Source organism: Phodopus roborovskii, unplaced genomic scaffold, assembly GCF_943737965.1.
Source record: "Phodopus roborovskii unplaced genomic scaffold, PHOROB, whole genome shotgun sequence".
Taxonomy (NCBI): Eukaryota; Metazoa; Chordata; class Mammalia; order Rodentia; family Cricetidae; genus Phodopus; species Phodopus roborovskii.
The window spans coordinates 334,804-353,875 of record NW_026125970.1 but is presented as its reverse complement, the minus strand read 5'-3'; the positions used below and the strand labels follow the sequence as shown (position 1 = coordinate 353,875).

At 39.4% G+C, this 19,072-nt stretch overlaps 1 protein-coding gene across 1 annotated transcript in view; it reads right to left on the bottom strand.

Annotated features, from left to right (window-relative positions):
- Positions 1-19,072, bottom strand: part of Pir (pirin) — a 99,329-nt gene that overhangs the window by 16,289 nt on the left and 63,968 nt on the right. The window contains exons 6-7 of the mRNA XM_051179212.1: positions 17,783-17,867; positions 8,087-8,131 (exon numbers count right to left, since the gene is read on the bottom strand). Coding sequence (XP_051035169.1) covers positions 8,087-8,131; positions 17,783-17,867 — 130 coding nt within the window. The remainder of the gene's footprint in view (positions 1-8,086; positions 8,132-17,782; positions 17,868-19,072) is intronic.

The following is a 19,072-nucleotide window of genomic DNA, read 5'->3' as shown; positions in this document are numbered from 1 at the left end:
CCAAAGTGAGTGAATGAGCTACACATAGAGAGGGGGGAAGAGAGAGAGAAATAGAGAGAAGGGCAGAGACACAAAGAGAGACAGGAAAGACAGAAACACATAAACACACACACACACAGGGTGTGGGAGAAATGATCAGATCTGTGTCTTGCAGAAATAATTTTGGAAGGATAACATAAAAGGAAATGGAGGTCAAGCCTGAGCTTGGGAAAACCTGTTGGGCGTTCTCTGAATGGGCTAAAGTGAAAAGAGAAAGAGCATTTGGAAGAAGGAAGGAGGGAGGAAAGGAGTAGAGAAAGAAGCATATGGAGACCTTAGGACTGAAGCAGCAGTTCTGCAAGAGGGCTCAAGACAATGGAGAGGTCAGGGTGGGCTACATTAGCTACTGGAAGCTGTAATGTAGGGCAAGATTTAGGCTGGGTCTTTCAGATGGGTATAAAAACAACAGTCAAGTGAACAGCTAACAGAAGGAAGATCTCAGATCTTAGGCACTTCCTGCACAAGCATGAGGATTTGAGTTCAAACCCCTATCATTCACACAAAAAGCCAGGCAGTAAATGACCTTGTGTTAAGGGAATAGGGTGGGGAGTGACAGGGCAGGTCCTCTTCTGATATCCACAGATGCACAGGCATATGAACTACATATATACACCTCACACACAAAAAGCAAGAAAAACAAAACTTCAAGTTAAAACCTAACAATTACTAAGGAAGTCATTATCTAAATAAAACAATAACTTCAATAACTTGGAATAACCTGGTGATTTTTGTTTTCATGAGACAGGGTTTCTCTGTTTCTCTGTTGCTTTGGGACCTGGGACCTGGGACCTGTCCTAGAACTAGCTCTGTAGACCACGCTGGCCTCGAACTCACAGAGATTCACCTGCCTCTGCCTCCTGAGTGCTATGATTAAAAGCGTGCACCATCAGTGCCCTGCAACTTGGCGAATTATTATAAGAATAGAATCACAATTTGTAAATCCAGGGCTTACTATCATCCAATCAGCTATGTTTTCTAGAGAAGTCATCTTTCAGCCTATATTTTGTAGACAGGGGATCTATTCTATAGGGGGCATATGGTTTACACTGTTGCTGACAAACATGAAATAGGATTTTAACAGAACAAGAGTTCTTATCCTGGAATAGTGTCCCATGAAGTCCGCAGCTAGGACTGCGTGTAGCCTTGGATGGGAGGGAGACAAGTTCCATACGCAGTTTCTCCACCAGCTAACTGAAATGCAGCTTTTCTTCAGTCATAAAAGTAGCAAAGAAACCACTGCAGTATTTGCTGTATTGACAGCTCTGTCTCCAAGAGAAGTCGCAGATAGTTTTATACCATTTCACAGTGTGATGCATATCTCAAAACATAGTTTATGCTAGCTGTCACATATAATTAAGAGCAGACATGCAACTAAATCACAAAATTTCAAATGCCAGCAGAGAAGCAAAGGTATAGTTGTATCATAAACTGAATCTTTTTTTTTTAGCTTTTCTGAAATTCTTTTTTTAAATTTTTTTTCTTATTTTATATATTGATCCCAGTTCCCTCTCCCTCCCTCCAATGACCCCCAATCCCCCTCCCATCTCATCCTCCCCACTCCACAGGGGTGTCAAGTCATTTGGAGTAGGGACTAGGCCCTCCCTCCTGCCTCTAGGTTAAGGGAGTATCCCTCCATGGGGAATGTGCTCCCAAAGTCCTTTTGTGCACCAGGGATACATCCTGGTTCCACTGTCCAAGGTCCCTTAGACTGCCCAGGCCTTCTAACTGAGATGCATGTTCGGGGGTCTGAGTCGGTCCAATGCTGGTTTCCCAGCTATCAGTCTGGGGATCCATTAGCTCCCCATTATTCAGGTCAGCTGTCTCTGTGGGTTTCTGTAGCCTGGTCTTGCCCCCATTTTCTTATCACTCCTCCCTCTCTGCAACTGGATTCCCGAAGTTCAGCTCAGTGTTTATCTGTGGGTATCTGTTTCTGCATAAACTGCATCTTTAACACTTTAATGTCACCGAGTTTTAAAAAAATGGTCTGAGGGGTGCTTAGCAGATGTAAAAGAAAAGTTCACAACAGAAAAAAATTAAAAATATGTTTAATCACAGGATTTGGAGGACCATGGTGGCTGAAGAATAAACCCAATTTGGTGTATAACAACTTCTCTGGTGAAAACCATTCAACCTTTGCCAATTCCAAAGATTCAGCATGAGCTCAGGCATAATCACCCTCTGCATGTTAGCAAGAGCCACCCCCAAACATAACATCCATTCATCAAAAGTATATGTCAGCAAATGTCATGGAATGAATAATAAAACTCAATTGACTTTCCACTTACACAGATATTTGGCAAGAAAAGTCTGGGAGTCCAAGAGGAATGTCATTTAGAGCTGGGTAATATTTTAAACTGTGACAGGGAATGGCATTTTATTAGGTGTGCTTTACTGACATCCTCTGCAGACAATAAACCATTTTTCTCTCTTCAACTAATTCATATGTAACACCCAGTACCCATGTGGTCCACTCCTGGACCCTGATTTTGTCATACAGTATGTTGTGATACTTAATGTCTTAATAGAGTGAGCTGACAAGAGACAGCACTCAAAAATACTGCTGAATTGGTATTTCTCAGCACCCTATATCAGCCAGCGTAGTGTGCTTGACAGCAGGGTTGATTGACCTGTGTGGAAATCTTAATTTAGAAGCAGAGCTCAGCATGTCCAAAAGGCCCCTAATACTGACTCAATGTCAGGGGCCAGTGCTTTCTATGCTCCCTATGGATGTATAAGTGGAATTGTGTTGTCTGTACAGAAGGGGCCATCTGAAATGCTCTACCCCAATGAATGCGTTTCTTATTGACACAGAGTCATTTCCAGGCTGATAATTTTCAATATATCATGAATTTCTAGTCTCGTACTCAAAGTCTTCAAAACAGTGCCACAGAAATCAAACCAACTGCATCTTACTTTCCATATCATTTCTACGATATTTCAGCCATCTGATATCTCCTGAACCTAAAATAAGTTACTTCAAAATACAGCCTATTATTTCTGACTACTTATAATTATAAAATGAGTCAAGTCATATAATAAAATACTTTCCATTGGAAGACTTTGCCAAGAATGTTAAATCGAATAATGCAGTTAAGGAAAATTTAACCAAAAATATAATTGTAGGGTACTTTTTTGCCTAAACAATCATAAAAGGGCAAACTATTTTAAAATATGTTTTTTAATGTTGGAGACCAGCTCCAGAGTGTGAGCTTCCTGTTTTCATTGTCTTCTTTTTATAAGAACTAGTGTCTCACACTCTGTCCCACACATTCTGGTAACTTCCATCACAGATTTCAACATCACCAAATATATCTGTATAGCAGAAGCTCTTTTATCTGACACAACAGAAACCACTAATTGAAAAAGAAACTGCCTGCAGCACCTTATTTTAAAATGTAAATGTACATTAATTTACAAGTTTTGATAAATATAAGTGAGGTATTTGAAAGCTAGATTGAGGTATTGATTTTCATTTTAGTTACTTCTTTATCAAATATTTCTCCATGTATATAGGTTTCTGCATGCATGCGTGTATGCATGTGTGTGTGTGTGTGTGTGTGTGTGTGTGTGTGTGTGTGTGTGTGCGTGTGTGTGCGTGTATGGTAGTCTGGCTAGAGGTTGGCATTGGGTATCTTCCTCAATTGCTTTCCACCTTATGCTTTGAGACAGGGTCTCTCACTGAACCTCGAGCTCATTGATTGGTTTAGAATGGTTGGCTAACAAGCCCCAGGAACCCTCCTGTCTTCCCCAATACAGCACTAATTTTACAGGTGCTTACTACCACCATCCCCAACTTTCTTTTTCTGGGTGCTAGGAATCTGAACTCAGATAATCATTCTTAAACAGTAATCAATTTGCCTAGTGACTCATCTCTTCTGTCTCCTGTCTTTTTTTTTTTTAATTGACTACCCATAAGTCACCACCTAAATCAGTCCAGATTATTAGTTCCCCTAATCTCTTACTGATTTGTCATATTCTCCAGCAATTAACTTTACAAATCATTTGACTTAGTCATAGAATTATCACATTTTTCATTGTATTCTATTAATTTGCTCTACAATATTCTCTTGAGAGAGGGTCTCTCACTGAATCACATGGCCAGCAAGCCCCATTGATCACTTCTGCCCCTCCTCCTAACAGTGAGGTCACAGATATGTAATCCCATGTTCAGCATTTTAGGTGTGTTCTGAGAATTTGAAATAGGATGCCCAGCACTATCCTCATCACTAATCATTGAAGATGGTGAGAAAGCCAGAGGCTGAGAATGTCAGAACTGGGTAGCTGAAACTGTGAAATTCAGGTTTAATGAGAGACTCTGTCAGAAAAAATAAAGTGGGTGGGGGGAGGGAGGTAACTTAGAAAGCAACTTGAAGTCGACCTCCATGTGAACCTACACACAGGTGCACACATCCACATTAACATTTACACCACATGTACCACACCACACACACAACACAACATACATATTTTTAAAGATCTTATCATATTGAGCTACATAAGGCCATTTGACATTGTCTAAAAGAGAAAGACTTACTACCAATTCCTGCCATCTTTTGTTGAGGGGGTACCATTCATGTTTATAAGCAAGATAAAAATGAGGTACTAACATTGGGAAACATTTCCTAGATTCTCACTCCAAACTTTTTAAGTGAGAATAGTTTAACAGCTAGTTCTGTTTTGTCATTTCTTTCTCTCTGGTGATGTGTTGTTGCCCTTTTGTTTTTCTCATTAGCAACCTCATGAAGGGGTAGATGGGAGCAAAGCAAGGAGACTGGATTCAAATGATGTCATTTGGCCTGTTGCTCATTGGTTAAAACATTCCTAAGAGGCCAGTTTGGGGAGCTGGATTCTGTCCATGGTCCAGTTTACTTTGGACATACACAACTTCACTCAGCGGCAAGAGACCATAATTCTATTTTCTTCCAGATGTTTTGTACATGTGGTCCATGGTCATAGGTTTAGGGGGCGGGGTGTAGAATAAGTCAGCGAGAAGAAATGACTCAGGACAATTCGACCTCAGGTCAGTATAAACAAGTGGAAGTGTCAGTCCCTCTTAGCCTGGAATTTCTGAACCATTCATTTATTAACTCTTAAGGCTAAAGGTATATCTTGTTAAAAGAGGCTGTAATTCCTGGTTGAAAGAGGCTTGGCAGATCACTTGTCAGTCTTTCTACCATTCATCCTCTCTTTAATGCCATTTAAGACAGAATCATTTGTGAGCTTTTGCCGAGTCAAGATACTAAGAAAGGTCTTTACCTTAAGAAAAAAACAAGTTGCAAAGAATTAAAAATAGTAGTTCAGGATACATGAAAAACTTGGATTATAATATGCACCTCATTTATTTATGTACAGCTGTTTTCGTAATACATGGACAGGGCATAGTAGTCCAAAAGATAAAAATATTTGCTCTCTGGCCCTTTCCATAAAGTTTGGTCCTTATTACTTTTTCTTGTTCTACATCAACATTTCTAGAAACCTTAGCACTTTAAAATTCTTCCCCCTGAATTTTCAAAAAATAAATTCCTCTTGTGCAAATTCTTGTGCTTTTTTAAAACTATATTCCATTTGCACAAATTACTTTTTATCTTAAAATCATATCAAGGTGAGGCCTCCAAAACAGAGTTTCCCTATTTATAAAGTACTATATTATTCACAGAATATCAAAAAAGTTAATGGTGCCTCATTCCTCCCAGATGGTTAACACATTTCACTGTGCACACACAGAAGCTTCCTGCACTACTGCTGGAGGATTTTTGTTGGTTTTGTTCTTTCCAAGTTGAATCTTTCCTCTCTTGAATGATAAAATAAGTGAATTTGGTTTTGGGCTTATAATTAAAATGCTATTCAGTGAAAGAGGCACCAAGCCCAATTATGCCACATTACAAATAAATTCTAATTACTATTATTTCCAGAAGAGTCAAGTGATTGAATGCCATATTTTTGGTGGCTGTAAAGAATGGTTTAAATAAATCACCCTGGGTGTGGCATCAAAACCTGTGCAGATGTCATTAGCAAGCTGTCTGTCTGTAAATTGAGAATATATTGCCCAACAAGGATGTTCACTATAAACTGAGAATGTATTGCCCAAGTAGGAAGTTGTCTGCTGACATCCCCCACAGGAGTATGGTAGAGAGCAGGTCTCAGAAATGGGGAATCTTGGATGTCACTGACCACTGTGGATGGAGATGAGGAGGGAGAAGTCAGTGACTGAGTCTCTTACTAAAGCTTCTTCCTGAAGCATATCTGAAATGAATATTCTTGTGTAAGGAGCTGATTCAGGAGACAATGCACGAGGGAACAGCAGTCCAGATATGAGCAGAATTATTCAGAAAAAGGAAGTTGAGTACTTACCTTTCTATTGCTGAGAAAAAAAAAAGTCATGACCAAGACAACTTATAAAAGAAGTTTGATTGGTTTCAGAGGGTTAAAGTCCATGATGATGGAATGACAGCATGGCATTAAGAACAGCTATGAGTTCACATCATGACTCATAAGCAGAAGGTAGAGAGGGTACACTGGGAATGGCATAAGTCTTTTGAAACATCAAAGCTCATCCCCCCCCCACCCAGTGACACACCTCCTCCAACAAAAGCTGCGACTCCTCGATCCTTCCTGAACAGCTCTACCAATCGGGACCAAGTATTAAAAGATAGGATGGGGGCCATTCTCATCCAAACCACCACAGCAAGGAAAGACAGGCACCTGCTCATGCACTCCCACTGTGAAAGCCTTGAAACATAACTGCATGGGCTCAGGCATGGGCTCTGAGATAGCCTATCTGAGGGGTCAGCTAACTTCCAGAAGGTTAATTCTCCAGCTCTCTTGTCTTTCCTGATTAGGGCAGAGAAGTCTTTCCAAGTTTCAGAAAATGTGGCATAGATAGTGACAGTTTGAAGTTGGTCACCAGGTACTGAGTAAGCCAGGTCCTGTAGGATTTAGGTGGGCCATTCACGGCATATGCTGTCACTCAGCCATTTGCTGCCATCCCCACAAAGAGATTTTTCCTGCTTCCAGGAAGATGGGAATGGCTGGGGTGGACACACAAAAAAGGCAACCTGCTCTGTATGCCTTTCTCCTCTCACCTGGGTTCTGCCGCTTCAGCTTCTGTGTTGGCTAGGTTTGAAAACACAAGCTGGTTTGATCGCTACATTATAACTGAACAAAGTGCACATAGGACATGGAGACTGGAATTGAAACACCCTTATGAATTAGTTACTTTTCTATTGCTGTGATTAAAAATCATGACAAAGGAAACTCAAAGAAGGAAGTGTTTATTTGGCTTATGGTTCCTTAGGGACAAGACTAGGTTCTGGTGGGAAAATACAGCAGCAGGCAGAGCAAGGTGACTGAAGCTACAAGCTTAGAGCTTTTAACTTGAACAGTGAGCAGGAGGCAAAAAGTAGGTGCTAGCAACAGCAAGAATCTTTAAACTTTCAAAGCCTACTTCCAGCAACATACTTCCTCAACAAGGCCACACCTCCTAAACATCCCCAAATAGCACCACCAACTGGGGACCAAGAATTAAAATGACAGCCTATAGGGGCCATTCTCTTTCACACCACCATAGCCCAGTTCTTGTAACAGGTGTACAGATGTGAAACCTTGGCATAAATAACTTCTTTTAGATATTCCACTGCTCATGAATAAAGTGACAGTTTGTTCTCAACAAACAACAATGTACAACATACAACCCTTAGAAGGAAAAGAAATTGTGAGGTACCTGGAATATCTAACTCATTTTCTTCTACCTCCAGAGGGGTAGGCAGACAGCATCTCTCAGTGGAGCTCAACCTCTTTATGGGTATGGAAACTGCTAACCCTTCAGATTTAACATGTATAACCATTCTTGTGCCTTTTGCCTAGCCCTTTTGTTCATGCTGGTCTCTGTCACTGAACATTCTGGAAGCTGTAAGGCATGCTGCTCCAGACTGATGTGAGAAGGAAGGAGGCACAGGATTTAGTTACACACAACACTCTCGGTAGTTTATCCTTTCTGTAGATTGAATGAAAGTGCAATTGAATCCCAAATGGTATACCCTTTACTTACCAATATATACATCTCCAGAGATGGTATAAATGAAGCTTGTCCATCCTAGAAAAGGACCAGATACATTACAATATTAGCATGCATAATATCAATTTATATATGTGTGTGTATTTATTTTATATGCATTTTGATTATATTATATACATGATATAAACATATAATAGTAACAAAAGAAAAGGTGAGGGTGAAATATTTTATTTTCTTTTTGATTCATGCTTTAAGATTTTAGTTGTGTGCGCTATTTCTCCTCTCTCTCTTACACACATGTACACAAGCATGTACAAAAAACATACTTCTATACCTAAAGGACTTGAGTCCTTGCTATTTGAGGGCCACCCAAAGTAGAAACTCTATAGCCACTTGGGCAATAAATCTATCTGCCAAAAGTTGTATTAACAAGTTATTTTATTTTCATTTGTGTGCCACCCGACAGCCCATAAATGTTTCTTACAGCTCTATCGCCATGCTATAAGCTATAGTGCTCCAGTCTTGCTTCATGTCCAGTGTGCTGTACTTCCAAGTAGGCTGAAGTGATACCAAGGAGCATTTTTGTATTTACTCAAATACTACTTTCCAGTGAACATACTCCTTTTTCTATTTATCCTAAAAGAGTGCACAGATCAGTAACAGGTACCACATCCTGGAGGGCTCTAGAGATTGACCTAAATGGGGCATTGACAGAGGGAGGAAGACACACACACACACACACACACACACACACACACACACACACGGGGGGCAATCTGGGTTTGGGTGGTTTTGGCTCTCAGGGAAGCTGCATAATATATATACACACACAACTGTATAAAATCTTAGCATGTTATATAGAGCTAAACAGGGAAGCATTGCTATTGCATACCGCTGGACAAGGGTTTATGTGGCATATAGCTGAACAAGGAGGAGGGATGACCTAATCTCAGGAGGTACAGTCTCTGTAGGGAAGCAGTCTTCAGATTGGTAACAGCCCAGGAGGGAGATAGAAGCTATGCTGGACATTTTCTGCACAAACTCTTAATATTTACACTTGAACCAGAGGAACCCTTTGCCATCCCTCTGATCCTCACCCAAGGAAGGTTTGGCTGCTCCCATGTTGAGGCATTGAAGTCCTCATCGTGGTTGTGCTCATGTTAACAACACACAGGTACTCGGAACTTCACTGGCTCCCTACAAAGGGGGATCTAAAATCTTTAGTGATTAATATGTTCCAGATAGCCTGTGAGCTCCCTGGAATTGTCCACACAAGTTTTCAGAGAAGGATACTGTATGACAGCCCATTCTTCACACACTCAGCAGGAGCAACTGATTTCCATATATATTTATGCATTGCCCCCATGGCTCAGAAGGATGCTGTGTTCCCACTGAGAGAAATGATCCCAGAAATGGCAAACTCAGAATAGATAAGAATATCACTCTATATCCGTTCCGTGGAAAGATTAAGCAATGGCATTCATGGATGGATGGTGGACATCAGATGGGAGTTTGTTTGGGAATTGGTGATACGGTGACAAAGTCAAGTGAAGCAGGGAACAGGGAGGACAAATTGACTCTCAGGGTGTGGTTATGATGGTAAATGGACCGAAATACAATAGTGGCACAAAAGGAAAATGGCCTGGCACACTTCAATATAAATTGAGTCATTAAGAAAATTTGAATGATGGCTAAGTAAACATACTTTGTTAGGCAAAGTGATACCCTTTCCTTCTCTATTCCATAGTTTAATATTTTTATAGTTTTCTTGTGTGTGTGTGTGTGTGTGTGTGTGTGTGCTTGTGCATGTGCAGATGCACACACCTGTGAAGATGCATGTGTGTGCACATACACATAGAAGCCAGAGATCAACCTTAGGAGCCATCCATCTTGTTGAGACTGGGTCTCTCACTGGGACCTGGAGCTCACAGATAAGTCCCAAGGTTCTGTATGCCTCAGCCACCCCAGTGCTAGCATCTCAAACACACGCCACTCCTTCTGGCTTTTCCTGAGATTGTAGAAGAATGAATCTAAAGCATTTGAGAGTGATGGTGTCTTGTTTCCTCCCACTATTTATTGAACCTCTATCATTGGTACATATTGTGGGTGCAAATACAAGCATTAAGAGGGTACAGGCACTGGTATTCAAGTGGGACAATGTGAGGATGGAAGGTCCCTTGTAGATGCTGAAAACACATGCTGATAATCTATAGCCCCATTCTTGTGCACACAACCTGGCTCTGCAAGCACCCTTGTCTCTCTCTAAGGGATGATCCACTTTCCTCTTCCTATTTAGTCTAATTTAGAATTCTACTCTACAACCAAATCCCTTTTCTCTCAGCATAAAACAAAACAACAACAACAAAACGTTTGGATTGAAAATGGTTAACATTTCTCTTTCTACGTGCAAATGGCTTTATTTCTTTTATTTTGAGAAAAAAATTAACGTGTTATTTCAAAAATACTGAAGCATGGGCCATTTAAACTGTAAATCTTTCTGTAATTCTCAGAACCACTACATCATAAATGGTGAGCAATTTGGTATTTGTACTTTGGGAACTTTTTTTCTTTTTTGTACTTCATATTATTTGCTTCAACAGTAGAAAAAACTCAATGTCTTTAAAGCATCTTTCCATGACAAAACATGGAGCAGTAATTCATCCTTAGGAAAGACTGCAGGGCTTGTTCATAGAATAAATCCTCCCTTCACACCTTCAAGGAAGTTAAAAGTTGGTTATTTCTAGAAATGGCAAAACCTCTTCACTCTCAGTTGCTCAGCTGAGGTCTTTATTTTGGATCATTTAACTTTTCCCCATCTCCTTTTTCCTTCACTGACTGCTTCACTCTCCAAACAGACACCTAGTTTGCAGTAGTCACTTGAGTCCGTTTTCTTTCCTTTGAAAATACTTTTATGATAAAACCCAGAAGGAGAAAGTGTGTACTTCAAGGAGTGTTCTATATTCATTCACCTGTCTTTGCTGCTTGTGAAAGTAATCTATTAGAACACATGGTGTAGCACTGTTCAGTATACAGTTCATGTAGCTGGGTGGAAAGCACGGGGCATTGGAGATAGTGGGACAGGAGCAAAGGAGCAATCTTCCTTCAGTCTTCTTTGTGGTAAGATATCCACCTACACATTCTATTACACTTTGTTTCATTTCTAGGGAGCACTGCTTCTTGAGGCTGCCAAAGGGAAAATAAGTGTCAAATAGAAGAAATGAATGCAATCTATGTGTTTAAGAAGAAACATATTTTGTTCAAATTCCTCCTTGCTAAAAGCAAGATTGCATCAGACAAGGGCTCTCCCCTGTGTAATTTTCATGTCACTCTTACTTACTTCAACTTTCCTCTCACTTTTATGTTCTGCACTAGGAGTTGATGCCACCCTCAAGTTTTTGTCATTCTATCAGAAGTCACACAGCCTACATTTTCCTTGTGTCCTCAAACAGGGCGGTCACCCTACTGTCCTTTTGCAGCCAGGAAGATCTTTCCTTCCCTTGGGAAATAACAAATAAAATGTGGTGAGATGAAGATCATTATTTCTTCTAGTCCCTTAGGACAGTTAAGTCAGCCACACATACAAGTCCTTCAGCCAAACGTAAAACAAATGTACAACGTGGCTTTTAAATATGTAAATCATTTTCTGTTGCATTTGCTCTATTTCCAGGGAGGTTCCTGATTCTTAAAAATAGCCCTAGTGAAAGATTTCCTCAGCCTACATTCCTTGGCTTAAGCCAGATCATTTTTCTCCTGTCTTCATTAAGAGTTCATAATTCCAGTGAATTTACAGCTACTCTCATGCATGTATGCAGTAGAAGTAGAAAAACATGGCCTGATGACACGCCAAATTCCTAACAGAAGAAAAGAGAGAAAGTCAATGGGGTTAAGAAGAGACTACACACATCCCCAAAGTTAGGCTTTCACTGCTTCCCAGACCCTAAAGCAGCCATGACTCCAAGAGCCTGAATCAGAAGCCTATTTCCAGCTTCCTTTATTATTCAGACAGAACCTCACTAAGTAGCTCAGGCTAAATTCAAATTCACTGTCTAACTTAGCTGACTTCACACTCCTCAGAGAATTCTCCTGCTTCTCTCTCTTGAATGCTGGGATTAAAGGCACACACCACCATATTTTACAAAATGTAGTTGTACAGCCATGCATTAATAATAATTCCATTGAAGGATAGAAAATTTCAGTACAATGGTACAAGTTCAAGATATTTATTTTTATAATATGGTACTAAAATTACTAACAGTGTAAATTCTCAAAAAAAAAGTGTCCTCTTTAGGGCTATGAGATGGCTCAGTGGTTAAGAGTACTGTTGCTCTTGTGAAGAACCCTGTTTCAGTTACCAGCACCCACCAAGTGGCTCCAATTTCAGGGGATCCAATGCTTTTTTCTGATGTCCACAGATAATAGGTACACATGTGGTATACATGCATACATACATTCATACATATGTACAGTCAAAACACTCATATATTGAAATAAAACAAAAAATCCTATGCTAGGTATGGTAATGTATGCCTTTAATCCCAGCAATGGGAGATAGAGGCAGGTGAACCTCTCTGAGTTTGAGGCCAGCCTGGTCTACATAGTAAGTCCCATGATAGCCAGGGTTACATTGTAAGATTCTGTCTAAAAATAAAAATGTGTGTTTAAATCATTAAAGTAACAGTGTAAGGTGGTAATATGTTAGGTATCTAGATTTAGTCAATCTACAATGTATCTATACTCTAAAACACCATTTTGCAAGTGAAGAAATAATACTAATTTACTTACCAATTGAAAGTAATTTTAAAAAGAGGGGCTGGGGATGTGGCTCAGTGGTATAGCAGACATATGTCTCTGGGTTTCAACCCCACCAGTGCAAAGGAAAAAAATTAAAAAGAAAACTAATTCCAGAAAAGTAAACACACCAACACAAAAGACAAGCAACAAAACACTTGGTAACCTAGGGAATATTTCCATGACCTTGGGTTTGGGGACAATGATTAAAGAAACCACAGAGTACACTAACCATTAAGGAGCAGCTTTGTAACCTTAAGAAAATTTTCATTTATTACAGTACATTAAGAGCACAGAAAAGTGAGAGGTGGAAAGGAGATATTATAATGCAAATGATGACAACTAGAACTCAGAACATACAGAGTTGCTACAAATCAATATGAAAAGGACATATAGCTCACCCCAAAGTAAAATAATATAAAATTTCTTGCTAAGTTTACAACTGTCTCAAATTCATGATTATCAGTGCTTGGAAGACTAATTGATTTATATCCATAACTGTTAAATGTAGATCATAACTTAGAGGGAAACTAAGATCAAGTATTCTAATGCACTACTACTAAGCACTTTGCCAAGCTCTCTACTTAATAACAGTGCATTAGAATACTTAATTCACTTCAATTAACAAACAAGACAATCCTTATAGACATGCTACAGGACAAGCTGAGTATCTGAAACAGTGAACAATAACAAAAATAAATCACACTTTCTCTTTAACAACTCCCTCTAATATACAATTCTACACGTATTATTCATGTTTGGGGTTCCTCCTTAACTGTAAGAAGACAGGCCAAGAACTGTGAGATTCCCCCCCCCATCATGTGTTTCTCTAAGATTTTTCAAATCATTAAAAATATCATGATGAGCTGGGGGTGCGGCTCGGTGGTAAAACATTTGTCTGTCATCCATGGGGTTCTGGGTTCTGGCCTCAGTATAGAGAGAGTGGGAATCATTACTCATGTTTTAGCCACTGACCATATGAAAACTGGTTTACACTTTGCACAGAAGCAGAAGCTGTATATGACTTTTCTAATTTCATTTCTGTTGCTGTGATTAAATATCCTAACCAAAAGCAATTTGGAGAAGAAAAGGTTTATTTGGCTTATAATTCCAGGTTATAGTCCATCATTTCAGGGATGTTAGAAAGACAAGAATTTAAATCCCTAGTCTCATCACATCCAGTCAAGACCAAAGACAACTGAATACATTTATGCTGCCTGTCCGCCTGCCTGTCTGCCTGCTTGCTTGCTCTGAGCTAGTTTTCTTTGTTCTTACAAAGTTCATGGCCCAGCCCATGAAATGGTGCTGCTCACATTCAGGATGGATTTTTTTTTCACTTCAGTTAACAATCAAGACAATCCCTCATGGACATGCCCACAGATGAGACCAATCTAGAAAATCTGTTATTGAGCCTCTATATTCCCAGGTGATTTCAGGTTGTTGCATGTTGACAGTTAAACCAAACCAGCACAGTGGTGAACTATATGATGATCCTATGATCCCTGCCTTCTGCTGTTATATGAATAACAACAACCCAAACCCATCTTTCTGAGTGTGACCAGCGCCTGGTAGCTTACTTCCAGTTAGTACAGAAAAAATGACAGGTATTGTTCTCTTTTGCTCTCTCACATGCATGCTTTGATGAAGTCAGAAGACATGTGAGCTAGCTATCCAATGACAAGGACCATGTGGCAAGGAACAGGAAATCCTGCCAACAATCACATGAGTGTGAGTTTGGAAGTTTCTCCTTCCCAGTGCAGCTAAGGATGACAAAGATGTTGGATGACATCTTGGTTGTAGCATTATAAAATGTCCGGGTTAGAGGATACAACCATGGTGTGAGATAATACAAATTGTCTTAAAGCATTAAGTTCCAGGTTGGCTTGATAATCAGCTTCATAGGTAACTTGTACAATAAGATTAACCTAAAGATAAACTGTATAGACTGGTATTTGATGGGAGATGTCATTCTGTATATGTTTTGCATACTGGTTAATGAATAAAGCACTGTTGGCCAATAGGAAAGGAAGATAGGTGGGACTAGGAGACAAGGAGGAAAGAGGAAGTAGTAAGGAAGAGTCAAGATGGAAAGTCTGGAGAGAACAGAAGTCTGGGTCCACTCCCCGGTAAGTTGAGACCATGTGGAAATATTAGATAAACAGAAATGTGTTAATAATTAAGACAGAGATAGCTGATAAGAAACAAGTAACTGGCCAACAGCATTTTATCAAATACAGAGTCTCAGTGTGTTAATTGGGGCTGGCGTGGTGGCAGGACCAGAGCAGCAGCGGAAGGAAAAACCTTACTCCTTACAGGTATTAATGTTTAATATTTCTAGTAAGATTTTTCAATACCACAATGTCTGAAATTTGAAAAATGAACTGAGTTACAATGGACTTGGGGCAGGAAATATCTGATACTCTTACCTGAACAACTGATAGTATATGGTATCATTATCATCAAACACTATTATAAAATAAGCAAAATGCTGTGGCCAAATGTTTCTGTGCCACAAACCTTAGTTACGCTTTTGGAGGAAAAATGGAGTGTTCCATTCTGAAATAACATATTAGGAAATGTTAAAAGGAAAGTTTTAATAACAAAAAAATTAACAATAGTAAAATTTATACTAACAAATTAGCTTCATTAAAAATAATTATCTAAAGACACACTATTGTGATTTACTAGCATAAAATATTGAAATTCACTTTTTAAATTGAATGGGTAAGAGGTGGCTCTTTTCCTTTTTGCTTCATTCCAAGGCAAGCACAGAAGCCAATTTATACTGACATTGTTTCATATGATAATCTTAGTTTTCCTCTGTCACAGCAAGGATCATACTGATGTCAGCCTGCTTCTATGTCATAGCTCCTCTTGCTCTGACTTTCCTGATATATTAATCATTAGTTGGGCTCCATTCCTGGGACAGTACCTAAGGCAATCAGCTAAAAAAGGAGAGTTGACTTTGGTTCATGGTGTAGAGGTCTCAGTTCATGTTGCTCCTGGCTTATATGAGGTAGGGCAACATGACAAACACTACTGGCAGAGCTAGCTTTGTGGTCCATGGCAGCTAACAAGGAAAAAAAAAGATAAGAAAGAGGAGAATCCAGGGCTTCAGTAACCATCTCAAGAGCCTTAATTTGCTCAAAGCTGCAAATCCCCCTCCCCTCCTTTCTTTTAGACAGAGTCTCAAGTAGCTCAGGCTGGCCTTGCAAACACCATGTAGCTGAGATGCCCTCAAACTCCCAATCCTCCAGTTACTGTGTCTACCTCTTGACTACCGTGATTACAGGTCTGCATGATATTTTTTGTTGTCATTTTGAGACAGGGAGTCATGTAGCCTAGATTGGTCTCTAATTTTTCTATGTATGCAAGGATGACCTTTAATCTACCTACACTTCCTAGAATCTGGAATTATAAACGAGCTCCACTACACATAGCTGCTAAATTCCCTTCATGATAACACAGTTCCAGGTTCTGGAAGTTAGTACACGAACATTCCGAATGAGGGAGACATTATTCTGCCTACTGGAATGGAACTATACATTGTCTGAAGGTAGTTTTGTTATCAGTTTATCTACACCATAAAGAAAAGTTATAAAAGAAGGAAAAGGTTCACTGAATGAAAACTTTCCCATGCCCTAACAGTTTTTCATAATTCACACTCCAAACCATGAAGGAGAGATGCTATGCAGAAAGATGGAGAAAATAAACAGTCAGAAGACAAAGGGGTCCTGACCATCAGAAGGTATAATTTTCTTGGAAAAGATTGATATTTTCCTAGAACTGAAAATTTATGTCCTTCATGATGAATGCTAACAATACTGTCAGCATATCAATTTACAGCAAGAAAAATCATATTGCTTGGGAGAGATTTAGGAGAGATGCTAAAAGTCACAGTGCAAAAAAAAAAATGGACCCTACATATTCCTATTCTTATTTTAGCCAAGAGCTAATGGGAAAAATGTGTGGCCAATGCAAAAGAAATCTAGTACTGTCAGAAACTGGACAGATTGGATTCTTTGTAAATGATGCATCATCAGGCTCAATTCCTGATATCAACTGTCTTCCAAATCAGAACTGCATGAAACATCTGTTTTCTGCGAGATTAGCAGAACCCATCTGAAACGTGCCTAGCCCAAAGGAAAGAAAGAGATGGTAAAAATTGATTCTAATGCTATTTTTGGGAAAGAATTCAGATAAAAACTGTTAGGGTTCAGGAAGAATGTATCCATGCTTTCCCTTAACTGTATTTCACTTGGGGCACAGGCATTTTCTTTGTATCAGAGTTGGGATGGTAGCAATGTGTGCTTCCATTTCTATCCAATTAGTCTGGTAATGACACAACCAAGTCAACAGTAATTTAGACTGCTTATGCCAGAAAACCAAACACAACCCAGACATCCACATCAAATCACTTTACCATGAGTAACAACACCATCAAATATGATAAACTAAACATGTCTGGGACACAGCTAATGGGTCACACATTTCAAGAAATATTTGATGTAATAAAGCATCCAAATAAAATGAATTTAGTCAGTTCTTGGAGCTGTAACAGAATTTGACCTAGAATAATTTTGACAATTAAAAGAGAGAGGGGGGAGAGAGAGATACGTAACTTCCTAATAAACTACAAGCTGCATAAGTTGATACCTAGTACATTTGAATATAGACAGCCAATATCACTGAAACTACAAATAAACAAGTGGTTTTAAATAATCAATTAATTGTATGTCAGACAATATGCAGGAAAAGCATCAAGCTTTTGGATTTGTCACCTGTTCTATGGGAGCACTCACAGGCAGTCTTTGCTAATTTAAACATGAAGATCCTCAAATATCATGTAAAAGTCTGCATTCCCAAGGAAGTAGCTGCTTGTGCTTTGACTTGATTGTTTTTTCTTTTTTCATGGTTACCAAATTCCAGAACCCATCATACCTTTAGGAATAGGCTGGGAATGCTTTGCTCCTTGGTCCAACTTGAAGTCCAGATATAAGGTTGGTGTGCGTGTGTAAACTTTAGACTGAAAAGAAAAATGAAATCATCAACAGTTTTCTAAGAATAAGTTTCTTTAAAAAATATTTATTGTGTATGTATGCTCTCTCTCTCTCTCTTTCTCTCTGTGTGTGTGTGTATACATGTTTGTGTGTGACAGCATTGTGCAGAGGTCAGAGGACAACCTAGGTAGTGGTCCTCATCTTCCTCCTTGCTTAAGGAAGGATCTCTCTTGTTTGTCACTGGTCTAGATACTCAAGGCTAGCTGCTCCTTGAGCTTCCAGGCCATACTTGTGTCCACCTCCTATCTTAGCACAAGAATCCTAAGATAACTGACATGTCCTACTGTGGCTGGCTTTTATATGTATTCTGGGGGGTTCAAACTCAAGTTGCTAGGTTTGTACAGCAAGCGCCTTTATCTGCTAGATCATTTCTTTGGTCCCAGGGTAAGAGTCCTTCCTTCAGCTGAGCCTTTCTATAGTAGCAGTGGGCCTGGACCATATTTACACTTCCTCCTGGCTTTACAATATTATCAGCAAGCTAATTTCAATATTGCATTTATCTCCCTACAATTCCACGGGCCCAGCATAATGGTTTTTATTGGCCTATAGTTGTCCCAATTTTGTCACTTTTAGCCTTACAGTTGAAATGGAAACTCATCTCATACCCAACTGCATGTTTATTCCACAGGATTTGATAAAGCCTTTTCATTTTGAAATCCAAACAAGGGAAATGTATATTACTTTTCCTCATGAGAACCTTTTGTGTGGGTAGGAGTGGGAACTTGTCAGCCAACTGCTGGTTTAACAAAAGCTCAACCCCAAAGTAAAGCAAACATCTTCAAGTTTAATAGCATAAACAGTGGTTTCGATTTCATTATCACCTCAACAGGGTAGGTAATTCAATATGATGCCATCCTGAATGGTGGGCACAGATGAAAGTCTAAGTGATTAATGCTTGCTATAAACTTAAGATGTCTCATTGCTCACACAAAGTCCCAGGGATTATTGAATTTTGACTTTTTACTTAAAACTGAACATGAAAATGAAGAATGTATAATGCTGAGCTTGGCAAAAACATGGAGTGACTGACAGGTTTCACATACAGCTTTAGTCCAAACACTTAGAAAAAATACTTGTTGATATGTAGCCCAGATGAATACATGAGTAACTTTTGACCTAACAATACCACTCAAAAGTGTATTCCCAGTAGAAATGTTCACCAGAAGATGCA